At 31.5% G+C, this 17,802-nt stretch overlaps 2 protein-coding genes across 2 annotated transcripts; one reads left to right on the forward strand and one right to left on the reverse strand.

The window, feature by feature from the left end:
- Window positions 1–1,258: 1,258 nt before the first annotated feature.
- Window positions 1,259–3,049, forward strand: LOC144565812 (early nodulin-like protein 18). Its single transcript, XM_078315657.1, has 2 exons — window positions 1,259–1,635; window positions 2,468–3,049. Exons 1-2 carry the CDS (start codon window positions 1,410–1,412, stop codon window positions 2,899–2,901), a joined length of 660 nt encoding a protein of 219 aa, XP_078171783.1. The 5' UTR covers window positions 1,259–1,409; the 3' UTR covers window positions 2,902–3,049.
- A 5,236-nt stretch (window positions 3,050–8,285) lies between these two features.
- Window positions 8,286–10,944, reverse strand: WRKY75 (WRKY DNA-binding protein 75). Its single transcript, XM_078304692.1, has 2 exons — window positions 10,463–10,944; window positions 8,286–8,697 (listed from the first exon to the last, which is right to left on the reverse strand). The coding sequence occupies exons 1-2, from the start codon at window positions 10,831–10,833 to the stop codon at window positions 8,493–8,495; spliced, it is 576 nt and encodes a 191-aa protein (XP_078160818.1). The 5' UTR covers window positions 10,834–10,944; the 3' UTR covers window positions 8,286–8,492.
- Between the last annotated feature and the right edge of the window lie 6,858 nt (window positions 10,945–17,802).

Raw genomic sequence — 17,802 nt, forward strand, 5'->3', positions numbered from 1 at the left:
ATAATTTTTTATGGGCACATAGAGAAAATAACATAGATTACATCTAACGGTTTTATTTTGACGTTTAAGTTATTTAAGTTTTTAAAAATGAAGGCATGATGGAGGCACAAAAAATAAAGGCATTTGGAACCCTCCTCTATTATAAGGCAAAGGCTTCTATGGACATAAGGACCCATTTGTAAAATAAACATATTTTTATTTTCAAAGTTCAAACAGTCGATCCGAACCGTTCATCTTGTTCTCCATATTAATATGTGCTTGGAGACCAAATTTTACATTTTTCTGATTTTTTTTACTATTTATTAAGATGGGTACAAAATTCAATGGTCTGAATTTGATATTTTTTGTACCCATCTTAATAAATAGTAAAACAATTCAGAAAAATGTAAAATTTGGTCTCCAAGCACATATTAATATGGAGAACAAGATGAACAGTTCGGATCGACTGTTTGAACTTTGATAATAAAAATAGTGTTCATTTTACAAATAGGTCCTTATGTCCATAGAAGCATCACTCCTATTATAATAGTAATAGATTTGATTTGAAAAAAATGTGAGCTGAATTTTTTGCCATTTTAGTATCGGTATAGTATCAGCACGTGATTGAAAAAAAATGTGAGTTGAATTTTTTGCTACTTTAGTATTGGTATGCAATGGTATCAACACATGATATTTATTAGATTTGATGTACCAGTGCTATGATATCACACGTGGCCATGAAAGCGATGCCAGCACATGATACCCGGTTGGTACATGGTTGTGCCGCTACCACAGCCGCTTTGGCTATAGTACAGCAGTAATACAAACTGCTTGATGCATATCTTATACCAGTAATACAAGAAGACAGTTCTCAGCCTCATGTGAATGTGATGAGTTCCACATATCGGATCGGATTATAGCAACAAATCCTGACCCACTACCACTAACCAGGGCAAAAATAATAATAAAATGTGGTGTGAATTCCCAAATCTGTTGACTATGATATAGAATTGTCCTCACTGTACCCTATGTGCGACCACCATTAACGCCACAAAAAGAAAACAAATAAACAATTGCAAACTTGGAATTCTTAATCAGTATGGAATAATTATAATCACTACAGTCAGTCAAGATGATAACTTCAAATTTAAACAATTTGTTTCTTTGCATCTCACTCCGAGAATCGGTGCGTCGATCGGCGAACTTTTCAGATGCTCACATTCTATGTTTCAAACGCTCCAATTAAAATACTAAAAACTAAATCCAATCTTACCAAATCACCGCCTAAAATTTAACAAATCAATGTAAACACTAGAGATAGATTAAACTATATATATATATATATATCAGAAATCAAACCTTTACCTTTTCTCATCTCTCACTACAACCCCCACATCTTTCTCTGATCTCTGCTCCGCTAAATCCGAGCAATGGCGACTTGGCGATGCGTGATTGGAGCAGCGACGATAGCTTTTTTCTCACTAGCGATAACCATACCCGCCGTCTCCGCCGCGGCTCCCCCGCCGGCGATCAAGAACAAGAACTATACGGTCGGAGAAGCTGCGGGGTGGTTCTTCAACGTTAGCTCCAATGCCGCGTCAGCAAATTACTCGGACTGGGCTGCTTCTCAGACTTTCATCCTCGGCGATTTTCTCAGTAATATTTTGACCCAACAAATCTCTCTGCTTTGTTAGCTTTGTTTTTTTGTTGCATTACATTTGGTTTAATCCGATGAAAGTTGATTTACGGGTAAAGGTATTGACAGAATAATTTTTACTTTATGCAGCGCAATATTCATGTGCATTGCTGTTTTAATTCTATTGTGTGTGCACTACATGAATCAAAACCTACTCTGTCAATATCTTTGCTTTGACTGACCTCTTTCGTTGAGTTACCGATTTGACTATGTTTACATTATGCAGGATTGACCTTGTTAATGTACTATTTTAGCTTCCATTTATTTGCTGTATTTCTTTGGGTTTTCATTGTAAGGCGGAATCATTATTGTTTTGGAAATAAATTTTCTGTGATTCCAAAGAATCACAACACCATGCAATTTCAAATCTATCCATTGATTTCTCTTTATTCACGAATCTCAAAACAGATAGTATTTTTGCACGGATCTCAAAACTGAATGAATGGATGAATTATGAATTGCAGGTCCCTGTGATTCTTCGGAATCACAGCAGATTTATAATATTGTAATTTTTTTTCGTTGGTCCCTCAATATTCTTTTTAATTCTAAATTGGTCCATCACATCTTGTCGGCTTGTCCTAATGAAACCATAGATACCATCTAGCCAAATATTTACGTGAAATGGGTCGCACTTCAGTTAAGAAATCCACTAGAAATTATAGTCATATAATTAGGTATGGTTGATGTTTAAAAACAGAAAAAATTAACAATTGAAGTATATATGGTGCAGAAATGAACAAAACAATTCACTTCTATATATGTTCTAACTGATCCGATTATAACATTTTGCAGTATTCAATACAAACACAAACTCCAGTGTTGTCCAGACAAACAACGAAACCACATACAATCTGTGCGATGCAACCAGTGATGATGGCAACCAGACATTCCTTTGGGGCATCGACGGGGGCAACTCGTCAATACCTACACCACAGGTTATTGAGATTCAACTAGTCTACGAGGGATCCAACTATTTCTTCTCCGACACCATGGAAGGCGAGCAGTGCCAGAAAGGAATGAAATTTGGGATCAATGTGATGCATGGGAACGGTCTACCACTAGCATTCAACCAAACGTCACCAACGCCTCCTCCTCCTATGACAACTGGAGGCGGCGGAGGACCGAGTCAGGATCAAAGTTCTACAAAGAACGGAGTCGAAGGGATGCAAGGTGGAATGGTTTGGACATGTTTGGTGTTGCTGAGTTTGGGTTTAATGGCAGTGTGAAATGTTTGTTATTGATAATAATTTTATGACGGCTTTAGCATGTAACGGAGATGAGATGAATTCCTAGTTGATTGATAACTTTCTTCTTTATCTTTATTTGGTGAATAATTGATATTTGAACTTGATCAAAACTTGTGTATCCGTGCAATCTGATCGAAACATGTAAGGGGGGGCCACAAGAAATGATTTCGAATTTTTTTTTTATAAACTATAATTAAAAAAAAAAAAGATTTTTATGAAACAAACATGATTATTATTATTATTTTTTTTTACAAAAATCATAAGAACTAAAATATCATTTTGGTCTGAATTTTTTTTTCCGAGACCGAAATGACAATTCAGTCTTAGGTATTTTCACAATTTTTTAACGTATTTTTTTTCTCGAAATCTGTGAAAAATGCTGAGACCGAAATTGTAATTCGGTCCCAAAAAAAAGTACCGAAATGTTATTATAGTTTATGTAAAAAATAAAGCACCGAAACATGTCCAAACCATACCACCTTGCATCTCTTCGACTGTAAAAAATAAAGCACCGAAACATGTCCCAAAAAAAAAGTACCGAAATAACATCTCGGTTCTTATAGTTTCTGTAAAAAATAAAGTAATCAAGTTGGTTTGGTAAATTTTTTATTTATTTATGGTTTCTAAACAAATTCAATGTTTTCTTTACTTTATACCCTTCTGTGATTCTGTCAATTGTTGTTATTACCTTATCAATAGCCTCTGGGCCCATTATCACAAAAAACATGTTATCACCTCAGCCTGTTTTACAAAACAACCCATGTAAGAAATTCATCTGAAATTTCTTTGCTAGAATCAAAATAGCCTATGAGATATAATTCGGCCTCCAAATTTCTCAAAATGGAGGCAAAATTAATATACGAACAGGTACATACCTTTCTTCCTATTCCCACATTCATTCCAACTACAGTGAATCAAGTGATAGAATAACTAGTAGTCTACAACTTAAAATAATTAAGTAGAAAATAATAATGCATTAGAGTTAGTGGCTGTCTTGTCAGCTCAAAAACATTTAGATAGATAGCTAGCTCAACTTATATTAGAAATGCCGTGAAGCCAGAAACTTCTCTCCAAAATTGGATAAAGCTTAAGTTGTCACCTTTTTCGTAGATAGTATTAGGGCATGTTCGGCAAGCAACTGTTCCTGTGGAAAAAAAAATTCACTCAGAGTGAATTTTTTTTCTCACGAGCACAGTATTTCAACCATTCAAATTGAACTCAAATCCAAACTCATTCCCGTTCTCGCTTGATAGCCGAACAAGCCCTTATTGTTTGATCAAGAAAGATGTGAATTTTTTTTCTGAGTAAAGTTGAGAGTTAAGCCGCCCAACTAGTTTAATATATATATATATATATATATGAGTTAGGCTGTGGTGCTATGGATAGCATAGTGGCCTCCTGTGCTACGGCTCAATATTCAAGTTTTCAAAATCCAAACGGTCGATCCGAACCGTTCATCTTATTCTCCATATTAATATCTGTTTGGAGACCAAATTTTATAATTTTCTGAATTTTTTTAATATTTATTAAGCCACTTTGAAAATCGCTAATCCAACGGTTTTACTGTTTTGTGCAGCCACCGTTGGATCAACAATTTTGTAAAATACTTAATAAATAGTAAAAAAATTCAGAAAAATGTAAAATTTGGTCTCCAAGCAGATATTAATATGGAGAATAAGATTAACGGTTCGGATCGACCGTTTGGATTTTGAAAGATCGAATATTGAGCCGTAGCATAAAGGCCTCTATGCTATCCATAGCACCCCAGCCTAACTCTATATATATATATATTTTTTTTTTTTTTTTGAAATTGCTTGGTAGTGGCTACCAAGTTTACAATAAATAAATTTGTTTACAACATCATTGTTCAACCTCTCAAAACTAAGAACTCACTAAATAAAAAGAAACTCAATACTGCAACCTATTCTTTCCTCCAAGGCATCAAATCCACAGTTCTGTTTCTACATGAATTGTTCTCGCTAGCAACCAATGGGGCATTCTTTTGCTTCTGAAAATAAATTCATTTCGAGTTTACAATATGTGATCTCTCACACATAGTACATTGCCTTTGCCACTATATCGAATTAATGTTGCCATGTTGGTTCTTAGAAAAATGTGAATTTAGATTTCTATATTGCGAAAATTCCTTCATAGTCCAAGTTGGAAGACCATTAATTCTTAAGAAACAGATGGTTATATATGTTCTTATATTAAATAACTAATAGTTTTTTTTCTTTAGAAATTAAATAAGATATGGTCAAGCCCCTAAATAACTTATGAGATAATTATTTTTTGTTTCTTTAATTAGATATACTCCATGTATACATCCAAGTTCTAACTGAGATTCTTCTCATTTATGTAACCGCAAAATTAATAAACTAATTTTGCGACTAAAGAAATTTAGGTATTGAGGTCATGTTTCATGGCACGTTCAGAACCAGCTTTTAGTATGATATTATTAGCATTAAAAAAATTATATCAAGCTTGCACTTTGAAAGTTATTCTTGTGTGGAACAAATTAAGGGAGAGCGAGATTAATTTGCATAATTATTTTTTGCTAGTTAGAACAAATAATTATATTCCAACAGTAATACTATATATAGCGAGGCTAGACAAAATGCTGACTTTGGCATCACCATCAAGTGAAGCATGCGCCATTTGTGTGCAACTCCGAAGGAGCAAACAGTAGGGGCAGCGCTAGCTCTAGCGCCCATACAGTCGTGACGGCAAATTAAACTCTAATTATAAGCTACAGTGATCTGATGCACAAGTGTAATGAGTAGCTGATCAGGGTATATGGTTTAATTAAAAAGCTATGAGTAGTTACAGTATATACTTGTGCTATCAGAATATCAGATTATCTAATCACTGTAACTACAGTATATACTTGGCTAATCACTGGCTACTCATAGTTGAGTAGCTAATTATCAGGTTGGTGGTGAGTTCAAATCACTGTTTCATTAATGAAACGGTCTACGTAATTAGCTTTTTATCCAAAAAAAAAAGAAAAAGAAATTTGATGGTACAAGTGTATTGAAGTCAATATCCAAAGATATTTCCAAACCTCTCATGTACAGAGGTGGTTTATCTGAGGTGCAATAGAGAAAATCAAACCGTTCTTTTAATTCTGGCACGAATCTTACAACGAACTCTATCCCTATGTCTAAATAGATCGACACTGAATTATTTTGGTCCGGCTGGGATTAAATCAGGATCGTTCTTTCTCTATTGCACCCACAGGTAGCTGTGAAGATATGGACCCGATCGAGACGGAAGAAGCAATCTCTCATAATTCGCTGCTACCTCCGTATCAAAATCCGAGCAAGATTTAATTTATATTTTTAATGTAGAAGATATTATCGATTAGTTTACGGACTGATTGGCTGATTCGTGATCAGTATTTATTTATTTTTTTAAATCTTTCTATGAATTAGTAAAGTTATCTTAATTGAATATGCAAGAAAGCAACATTAAGATCTTTTTCAAGGACATGCATTAATTAATTGGGTTATTGTTTGCTATTAGCTTGTGTGACTTTGAAAAAGATTAGAAATTAGTGTTTGCCTGGGTCAAGAAATCATAAAATTAAAGTATGTTAGGTGTAATCTCTAAATATTTATGGTTGAATTTCAAATAAATGTATACCTTAATTAATTAAGCGACAGTACTAAATAACTAAGCATGCAACTGATACAATTTTAAGGCAATTAAGTGCCAAAAATATTGTATCAGTGCCAAAAATATTGTATCACTTATTTCACAAATTAACAATTTTCCATGCTATTGTTAAAATCTTCTATGACAAATATTAATTATTTAAATCTTTAATTGTTATAAAGGTTTATATATAGCGAATAGCAATTTCATATATGACAGTGGACATTTGCCACATAATATATATCATCATATAATTATAATGGGTATTTATCAGATAATATCGGCTCATATAGAGTAGCTAGATATGACTTTTTTTTTTTTTTTTTTTTTTTATAGTTTGTAGGCCATATGTATCCAATCAACAGATCTCAAAAAACAAAATTCACATCATAATATAAATTTAACATTTTTTTTTCTATTACAATAAGAAAATTGGGTGTCAAACTAATACCTAATAGCAATTATGTGAAATTTAGCATAATTTTATTAAATTAAGTGAACTAATAAAATTTGACTTTAAAATATAGAGTCACTGCCACAATAAAGAGTACTAAATGAAAAATAAAATATAGGCTCAATTATAAATTTATAATAAATAAAAATTGGTAGAATTTCAAAAGTTCCAGTAAATTAGAGCAGAAGTCAATTATTATATATTTTCCGTCAATTGTTCGCTATATATACAGTGCATGCCAAACATACTACTATTAGAAAAATGCTAAGTTCTGAATTATAAATTAAGATCATTGCTATGGAATATTTTAGCATGACAATCACTAGTTAATCCTTTTTGCATAATTGCACTCTAGGTTAGGGGGGTTCAGAATTTCAATATTAATTGTTTTGCCTTGGGTTAATTCACATATATGGGTTCATACTTTACACAAGTTTGGTTCGCACTTGTTAATATATAGTTGATACTTTATAGATTAATATGTGATATTTATTAGTATATATAGCTAGTTTTATTTATAGGTCTTAACTATTTCCTGAAAAATTGAAATAACCATAGCTGCTGTCATATGCTTCGTGGTTTGGAGGGAGAGGTGCAAACAGATCTTTAGAGATGAAAGAAAAAGTGAGGAGATGCTGGCAAGAGAAGTACTGGAAGAGTACAGCAGTTGGTTTCTAAATTTGTGAGGAACAAGGAAATTTCAAAGAGCACCTCTCCTTTTAATTTTAATTTTATTTTCCTCTATTCTTTTTACTTCCTTTCTTTCTCTGTCAATTTTATTTTATTTTTACTCAAACTTTACATTTGCCGTTTAGGCAAGCTTTTGTAAAAAAAACATCTCTGGTGTCAATTTCAATGGAACTTGAAGGCGTGACCTTCATTTTTCTTTCAAAATAAAAATAAAAAATAGAAACCATGAATCAAATAAGGATTGGTAGTAACAATTTAGATTCGAGGTATGTTTGTTAACAATTCATACTTAGAGACAATTGTAATAGTTAACATATATATTTTATTTATTAACTGAGAATTTTGAAAGCTAATTCTATGTTTCTTGCTCTCTTCATTCTGTTTAATTTTATATACATGATATATGTACAACATAAATTATTTCACAAATTACTATACATATTAAGTTATATGTTGTTACAATTAATGGTAGCTCTAGCTAGTCAAAATTTTAAACTGTCAATAATTTTCAACTTTTTAGTTATTGCCAAGTGAAAAACTAAAACTTATTGACACAACAATATGAAAAAAGACCGTTTAATTCAAAATTAATAATGTCTACATAAGTGAGGCAAAAAAAAAAAAATCAAGGACACGATAAATGAAAACAAAATATATATGAGACAAAAAAATAGTAATTAAACATCTGCCTAGCTAGAAAAGTTTATTATGTATTTAACAACACTATAAATTAAGGAATGAACCCTTTTTTTCTTTCTTTACAGGTGCTTTAGTGCGTCACAGAACCAAAGCTTGGAGCAAAGGTGGAATAGATTTGCATTTGGTTCAAAATGTGCTCAAAATTGTCATTTGATTTCTCAATGGGATGGGTGTGCATTCCTTCATAAGTGGTCACGACTACCCCTTCATCTTTTGATAACCTCTGCACTTGCTTTTTTACATTGCAACCTTGGTGTGTACATCTGTAGTAGCTTCTGAAATAATAACATGTAAACCGTTTTTATTAGGAAGAATATTGGTAGTATATACAACTACTTCTACTGTGAAATAAGGATAACAAGCAGATCATTTATTTATTATAAAAAGTGTTTGTCATAATATACACCATGACACGTTGATGTCAGTCATAGAAGATCAGAATAAAATTGGCGAACAAGAGAGAAGATAGCGGAAGATTTGTTTACCTTCAATTAATATTTAAATAATCTTATATTAAGAAAATAATGTGGAGAAGGAAGTATGTATCTGTTAGGAAATATTCAATTAATTAAGACATTAGATTATATATGAGGGGATGCTACCCAGAAAAAGTTATACGTAAAAATACTCTGTAATTCTATTATGAATTAATAAAACAAAAGGAGGGAAGGGAGCTTAATGGGAGTGATTGTGTTCGTGTTCCTTGTTATACTAATTTAATAATTTTGACAATGTTTCTTTGAATGATGTAAGTATATGCGTGTGTTCATGTTCCTTGTTATACTATTCTAATAATTTTGACAGTGTTTCTTTAAATGATGTAAGATATGTGTGTGTGTGTATGTATATATATGTGTGTGGATTTTTTGCGCCTTACACATACCTAAAGGTAAAATACTTCAAATCTATTAAAGTTATTTTAACTGTTATCATTATTATCATAATAATATTGTTGATGTTTTGTTGTTTTGCATGTATATCTAGAGGAGATCCCGTAGCTATCTTCTGGAGAAAAATGAGGTAAATTAAAGATCCACCGTACGTAAAGGATTGGTGATTTATTTAATAAAATAATTATAATGCACAAAACACATTTTGACAGTTGTTAAAATAAATAGAAGGCTAATTAAAAAAAAAAAAAAAACAAAGATAGAAGACCGCATGGGTTATCTAGAAGACTAGAAGGAAACATTATGTTAGTGCTTACGACATCACATAAATTAAAAATAATCAGAACAGTTACTTATTTATTCTAGGTCAAAACATAACATCGCCGTACTATACACATTGTTAGGTCATTAATTGGCAAATACAATTCATGTCAGAAATGTCCTTATCATTTTGAATCCAAAGAATATATCTTTGAAAATAATAGAATACACTTTTATGAAGAACATCTAGAAGACTTAGGTTGAGAAGCCTACCAACTCTCTTTTGAAGATTCTACTGATATGGTAAGAATTACTGCCATGCATGGGAATATGGGATGTACTTAATTAACCAGTAAACAAATATATATATATATTTTTGGGTGGCTCCGATCCTTTCAGATAAAAACTCAAAAGGTATTTTAGGAGATTAAAACTTTGATTTCAAGGAAATTTAAGAAAATTTGTTCAAGAATTAATATAGCCAAATTTAATTATTGAAACTTTTTGAAAAATTTAAAAGCTTACCTATCGGAGTGTGTGTATATATATATATATTAACAGTTCAAGGACCGTTAAATAGAAGTGTGGGTTAGTTACTTTAATCAGGTCTGTAAGAACTGAAATTTGACCGGAATGGTTAGGTAGAACTCAAAAGGAAATTCATGATGATAACATAAATTAACTTTTCTTACAACATCATATATGTCGATCTGTTTGATGAAATGAACAATTCGAGGAAAAACAAGACACATATACAACTCCATATATATATCCTTTTTATGATAATGAAAAGGAAATATCAGTTTTGTTTTGTCTATTTTGACCATGAGTTGTTTAAATTCTAATTAAAAGCTTAATAAAATTAACAAAAGCATACATATATACATACCTAGGGAACTTGTTATTCTTGACAGCTTTTTGGCCATATTTTCTCCATCTATATCCATCATCAAGTATATCCACTTGGCTCCTTGTTTGAAATGCATAGCGTGGTTTCTTTTCCTTTTTCTGTCCCTTTTTCTTCTCATTTTTCACATCGAAGTGCTCGACACCATTAATATTGCTAGGGTTTTCATGGCCTTGTTGTGAGATTGCACTAGCCTTCTTATTGTATCCTTCTTCTCTCATACCCAAATAAGCATTCAATGAAGTACTATTGGCTTGAGATGTGATGATGTTACTTTGCATGTGGGAGATGTGTGGTGAGAGGAATGAAGAAGATGATGGTTGTGAGGGAAAGAGAATAGAATAATTCTCCATGGTTTGAGAGAGAGAGAGAGAGAGAAGAGAGAAGAGTGCTAAAATGAATTTTTTGCAGAGGATGAGATGGAGATAAATATAAGGTGTGGGGTCAAGTACTTGTGAGGAATATAAGGCGGCTAGAGAATATAGATATGAGCATTTACAACTTGGTCTAAGGTTTGTAAATGAATAAATGATGTTGAAAGATCAACACGAATCATGCCATGCTAATTGGAGGAGCAAAAGAGTAGTAGTCGTAAACGGCACGTAAATTAATGGGTAAAGGGAGAGTAAAAGTTAACACATCTTTCCCCTCCAGTTTGGTTCTATGAGAGATGTCCATTTCATACTATACCAACGCTCATTCATCATCAACAATGGATACCTCCAGTTCTTCCGAGCCGGTGACATTGCATGATCAACAACACAAGGAATAGTGTTTCTAGCAATGAAATAACATGCATTAATCTGTTGGCTGCGGACCTCTCAATTCACATTCTTTGTATCAGTCAAAATCTCATATTTTTTTTTTTTTTTTTTCCACAAGACCGGAGAGATTTGTATGCATTTAATTTGACCCCATGCTGTGGGATGCATATATAGGGTAGTAATATCCAGAGCAAGGTAATTAGTTACGTCTATTATAAGTATCCTATATATGGTCTCGTGATGAGTCTTTATGATTTTGATATATTCATATATTATGAAAAGAAAGGAATATTAATGCAATCAAATTTAGTGATAAATTTTATTTAATTTGTTTTTGAATTGATCGGTCAAGTAGCACGAGCGATGTAACTTTTTACTTCATTTATTTTATGCTCAATGCTCATTGAACAAACTTATATATTCTTAACGACTCTTTTGATTGTATATCTTATTTTTAATTTACCAATAAAATATAAGATTAATTCGGGGCTCTGATAGGGGCCAAACGAATCGGATAGTGGTAAAATCATATTCGTATCCGCTTTTATTTGTTGGATACGGATGCGGATTGGATATTAGACAGATACATACTAGTAAGGATCGGATATCCGTATATACATAAATATTTTCATAATATATATTAAATCTGTATGGTATATATACATCTACTATTCAGATACAAATAATTAAAATTCAAAATCCATCTGTATCTGTATCCGCACGGATATTCATATATCAGATATCTATATCTAATTTTCAGATACGAATCCGATCGGATATTATCTGATACGTTTGCACCCCTAGGCTCTGAACAAACCCCCCCCCCCCCCCCCCCCCCCCCCCCCCCCCCCCCCCCCCCCGTCTATCAATGAATTAGTTATTACCTCATTAATTTCACTTGTTTATCTTGGATATGGGAATGATGCTCAAATTAATGTATGGATGTAAAAGCATATCCAAAAGATAAGTGCAAGAACAGAATCTTGTGAATTTAATTATATTATTGCCGATTTGTGTTTGTGGGGATAGTGATGTTAATTTTGACATATATATATCTTACTCTTCTAGAGAGTTACTGTGGTGTACAGGTTCCCTCTCTAGAAAGATTTAGTTAATTAGCTACTAATTAGCATGTATTACTCAATACACGTCAATTATTTATTTAATAACATGATAATGTTTCCTTGCTAGGATCATTACTTTTTTTTATTATGTACTTGTAAAGCTGTAAACGTCTTGATAGCAACTTTTGCGTAGTCCTGAATTTTAGATTTTTTTAGATTTTGTGTGTCATGATTAAGAAACTATATATAGTATATACGGATATGGTTACATATATACATGCATGGTAAGTATCTAAAAATGCACGTTGGATGGAGTTTGTCAATGTAATTTTGAACACTGATAAAATAAAAGAAATGGCCAGAGTGTGTGTGTGTATATATATATATAGAGAGAGAGAGAGATAGGCTAATGTGCTTTCGGTAGCATATGGGCCGAAATACACACGGTCCAAATTTGAAATTTCAAAATTCAAAAAGTTGATATGAACCGTTCATCTTGTTCTCCATATTAATATGTGCTTGGAGACCAAATTTTACATTTTTCTGAATTTTTTTTACTATTTATTAAGCCACTTTGAAAATCGTTAATCCAACGGTTTTACTGTTTTGTTAAGCCACCGTTGGATCAGCAATTTTCCAAGTGGCTTAATAAATAGTAAAAAAAATTCAGAAAAATGTAAAATTTGGTCTCCAAGCACATATTAATATGGAGAACAAGATGAACGGTTCAGATCGACTTTTTGAATTTTGAAATTTTAAATTTGAACTGTGTGTATTTCGACCCATATGCTACCGAAAGCACATTAGCATATCTATCTATCTATATATATATATATATATATATATATATATATATATATATATATAGAGAGAGAGAGAGAGAGAGAGAGAGAGAGTGGCTAATATCAAAACGTTTGCACCACGCCTCCCGTGCAATCAAGTCATTTTCTGATTTTTAAAGTCCAAATGATCGATCCGAACCGTTAGATGTGTTCTCCATATTAAAATGTACTTGGAGACCAAATTTTACATTTTTTGAATTTTTTTTTACTATTTATTAAGCCACTTTGAATATCGCTGATCCAACGGTGGCTTAACTAAACAGTAAAATCAGAAGCTACCGTTGGATCAGCGATTTTCAAAGTGGCTTAATAAATAGTAAAAAAATTCCAAAAAATATAAAATTTGGTCTCCAAGCACATTTTAATATGGAGAACACATCTAACGGTTCGGATCAATCATTTGGACTTTAAAAATTAAAAAAATGACTTGGTTGCACGGGAGGCGTGGTGCAAACGTTTTGATATTAGCCACACTCTCTCTCTCTATATATATGATCTGTTTTTTTATATATATATATATATTTTTTTTTTTTGAAGATGTTTAGATTTGCATGTCCTGACAGGGAAACCGATTAATTTCTAGATAAAATTCAATGCAAGTTTGTTCCCTGCATGTCACTGTTCTAGAAGATCACATATATATAACACTACAAAGATTTGTACTATAAAAAGAGCTTTAATATAATCAAACGAAAGAAAATTAATTGATAATCAGAACATCTAAGAAATGAAATAGAAAATTTATTTTGGTACACAATTTTAGATCAATTATGTTTTTGAGTCGACGAAAGAATTTAGATTGTCGTTTTTTAATATCTGGTCGAAACGGTTTAATTAATTAGTCCTCACATGAAGAGTATTGTAATTAATTAATTTGTAAATTAAGGTGTTTAATTAATTTGGATATTTAGCTATACATTTCTTCCCAATTGAATATCCACCTTTATATTTTTATTGCTAATTATGTGGCTTTTTTTCATTGTTCTGATCTAGCTAGCCTATATATTTTTATGTTTATTTTATTAAATGATGTAATGTATTAGTTGGCAACCGCTAACTGAATTATAAAAAGCTAACTGATGACAACATTTAGAGATGTCAACAGTATGATATTAATTTGAATTTCTTCAAAGAATAATCCAAAAAAAAATGCAATTTGGCTTATTGTGTTTGCATTTTTCCAGGTGACAAGGTTCCAAAAGAAATTGGCTTTGTGCTGTACATGTCTTTTGATGGAAAAGCAACTATATATTTCAGTTAGATAAACAGGTGAATAACAAAAGGAGGCTAAACAGGAAGTCCAGTCAAATTTTGCTGCTATGTACTAAGAGATCAATTTTATTTGTCTTTGATTTATACGATCGTCGTTAATTAAATTGATCATAACAGAAATTTAAGTATCATGCAAGCAAGTATGGTTTATGAAAGTGAATCTTTACTCTTTAATTAGCTAGTCGATCTTCTTTCTTCGCTTTTAAGGTTTTATATTCTTGAGCTCCTTGTGTTTATTTTGGCTAGCAGCTACAAATTTTTTGTAACTGCAATTATCAATTAAATACGGACAAAACCTATATTTTTTTCTAAAAAAAAAAATTAGCTAGTCAATCATATGCTTCTCGTGTTTACTGATTGGGTTTTTTTTTTTTAATGGGGTTGGGGGATTGTGTTTCCAACTATAATTAGGGAATATGAATATATATATATATGTCACGTTGTGATAGGATATGGTACGACACATCACATATAGTTCCATTATAGTATGATATATAAATGTGATACTGTGATTTGCGGGTTTTGTGTTGTCATTACTTTTTTTAGAAAATTGACATGGCACATGAGCTAGTTAATTTGTTACAGTATAGTAGTATGACACATCATGTATACACTCGTGATCGAATAATGAATCTTAAATAAATTGATTTAAATTAAGAAAGAAATATTTAAATGTGATCAAACATGATAAATATAAAATGTTTGAACACGGCACATATGAGCATGACATATCTTGATCACGTATGACTAACGTGTAAGTGGCTGTTCTTTCAAATTTGATTACAACACATAACAATCATAGTACGTGATGCATGTAAACTCTATTGACTACACACATTTATATAAATATGTTCGAGCTAGCTAGGCCTATGAATTTGTATGCATGCATGGTTTTGGATTTTTAGTACACCTTAGTAATAACCAGTCAATTAATTAATTTATGAATGTTTTGGGCTTATATTTAACATAAAAACTGTTCCAATTATGCAGTGAGATAAAGTTGCAACTTAATTAATGCAAGCTTCCACCAAATATTAAGAAAACAAATTACAATAACAATCAAACTCTGTCATGGGGACTCAAGTTTGTGCATTTATCTCGTTTCATTGAATTTATTTATATATAATAATCTTTATTTGTTTATTTCTCAATGTTTAGTACAATTGTAATTAAAAATTTGCATTAACGGTGTCAATTAATAAATTGATCAGCTAATAATTAGTTTGGTCAAAGAAAATAATACTTGAAAAATATGAACAGGAACTGAATGATGTTGAATCCAATTAATAATTTTCCCTACGACGGCTATGTTTGAAGACAAAATTAAAGGAGCAGTCAAAATCTAGACCGGTCAAGCACACGGACAATAGAAAAAAAAATTAATTAATGTTAACAAAAATTCTATATCGCCATTACTGCTCTAACAGAAAGTAAATTATGTGTCTATATAAACTAATTAAATATATATACTGAATATTTGATCAAAAGAAGTGACCATATATAGTTCTTCATGTCTCTCGTCCACTGTTAGCTGAAAAGGGAACTGAATAGGATATAAAAAAAATGATTTTCCGTGATCATATATATGTCAGGACATGATATGTGTCAGTTTTCGTAACTTAATTTGTATGTTTCGTATTGTATCCATTTATGATTTATGTGTTATTATTATTTTTTCAAAAAAAAAAGAAAATAATAATAACACGACATCACATGCAACCTGACTTAATTATTATATTGTATGTGCATGGACGGATCCATAATTTTGTCAGTGGAAAAAAAAAATATATCAAATCGGATTTAAACACATTAACTATTTAGATACTCAATAAAAAATAATGCTTTAACTTATACTTTCTAATACTTTGACTTGCAATTCTGATTCTCTAACCTATAATTTTAATTACCAATCATAATTTAAGAAATTTATTTTAGTTTTAACCCTAAATTTAATCCGAATTACAAATCAAACATCTAGAGAAGGACAAATTTTTTTTCAGAGTGGAACAAAGTCGAACGGAACGTCCTGATCCTCACTAAATCTCAAAATTCATAGAAACAGCTGCCCCCCCTGAAACCATGTGGGTCTGCTCCTGTGTATGTAGTCATAAGACGACATCTATATACATGCAGTATTATCATTTTTACAATATTACCACTTATCTTGATATTTTTCTCTATATATTTTCTCCTTACATAAACTTAAACTAAAAAATCATAAACAACCGTGACTAATTAAATTATCAAACATGACCGGTCACAACACATGTAATTATGGTGTGAGTAACGTATCATGATTATTCGTATATCATAATATAGTTTCTAAAATTTTGATCACAACACGTGAAAACTTGATTTAATTATGATAAGACACGAATCACACGATACGACACTTAACTATAAGTAATTATGACACAAAATAAGTTTATATCTCTGGCTATTTATTTTTTTGAGTAAAGATTAAAGATCAAGTCACCCAACTATTTAATACCCTTGTTATTACACAAAAGATTTATTTCATTTAGATTTCAAACTCATAACCTTTCACATAGAGATCATGTGTTTTTGTCACTAAATTAAAGACTGATTCTTATCTCTGACTATTTATTTGAACTCCACGTACACTGCAATGTAGTTTATTAATTATTTGTTGCACAGGTTATATATAGTTATTGGAACATAGAAATTAGTCTACACGCATGCAGATGAATCTAGAAGATTAAACACCAAATTGAAGTCATTGATGTAGCATTTAAAGAGTTAGCACAAACAACAAATTAGTAATCTTTCATAACGTCTCTAATTAAATATAGAAACATATATATATATATATATATATATATATATATAGAGTTAGGCTGGGTGCTATGGATAGCATAGTGGCCTCTATGCTACGGCTCAATATTCGAGTTTTCAAAATTCAAACGGTCGATCCGAACCGTTCATCTTATTCTCCATATTAATATCTGCTTAGAGACCAAATTTTACATTTTTCTGAATTTTTTTACTATTTATTAAGTATTTTACAAAATTGTTGATCCAACGGTGGCTGCACAAAACAGTAAAACCGTTGGATTAGCGATTTTCAAAGTGGCTTAATAAATAGTAAAAAAATTCAGAAAATTATAAAATTTGGTCTCCAAGCAGATATTAATATGGAGAATAAGATGAACGGTTCGGATCGACCGTTTGGATTTTGAAAACTCGAATATTGAGCCGTAGCATAGAGGCCACTATGCTATTCATAGCACCCAGCCTAACTCTCTCTCTCTCTATATATATATATATATATATTGTCTGTATGCAGTCCAAAGTAAACTGCCAGTAAACCCCGCTGTCCGGAAAACGTGATGAAATAGCTAGAGAGAGAGAGAGACAGC

Source organism: Carex rostrata, chromosome 1 (genome assembly GCF_964058835.1).
Source record: "Carex rostrata chromosome 1, lpCarRost1.2, whole genome shotgun sequence".
NCBI lineage: Eukaryota > Viridiplantae > Streptophyta > Magnoliopsida > Poales > Cyperaceae > Carex > Carex rostrata.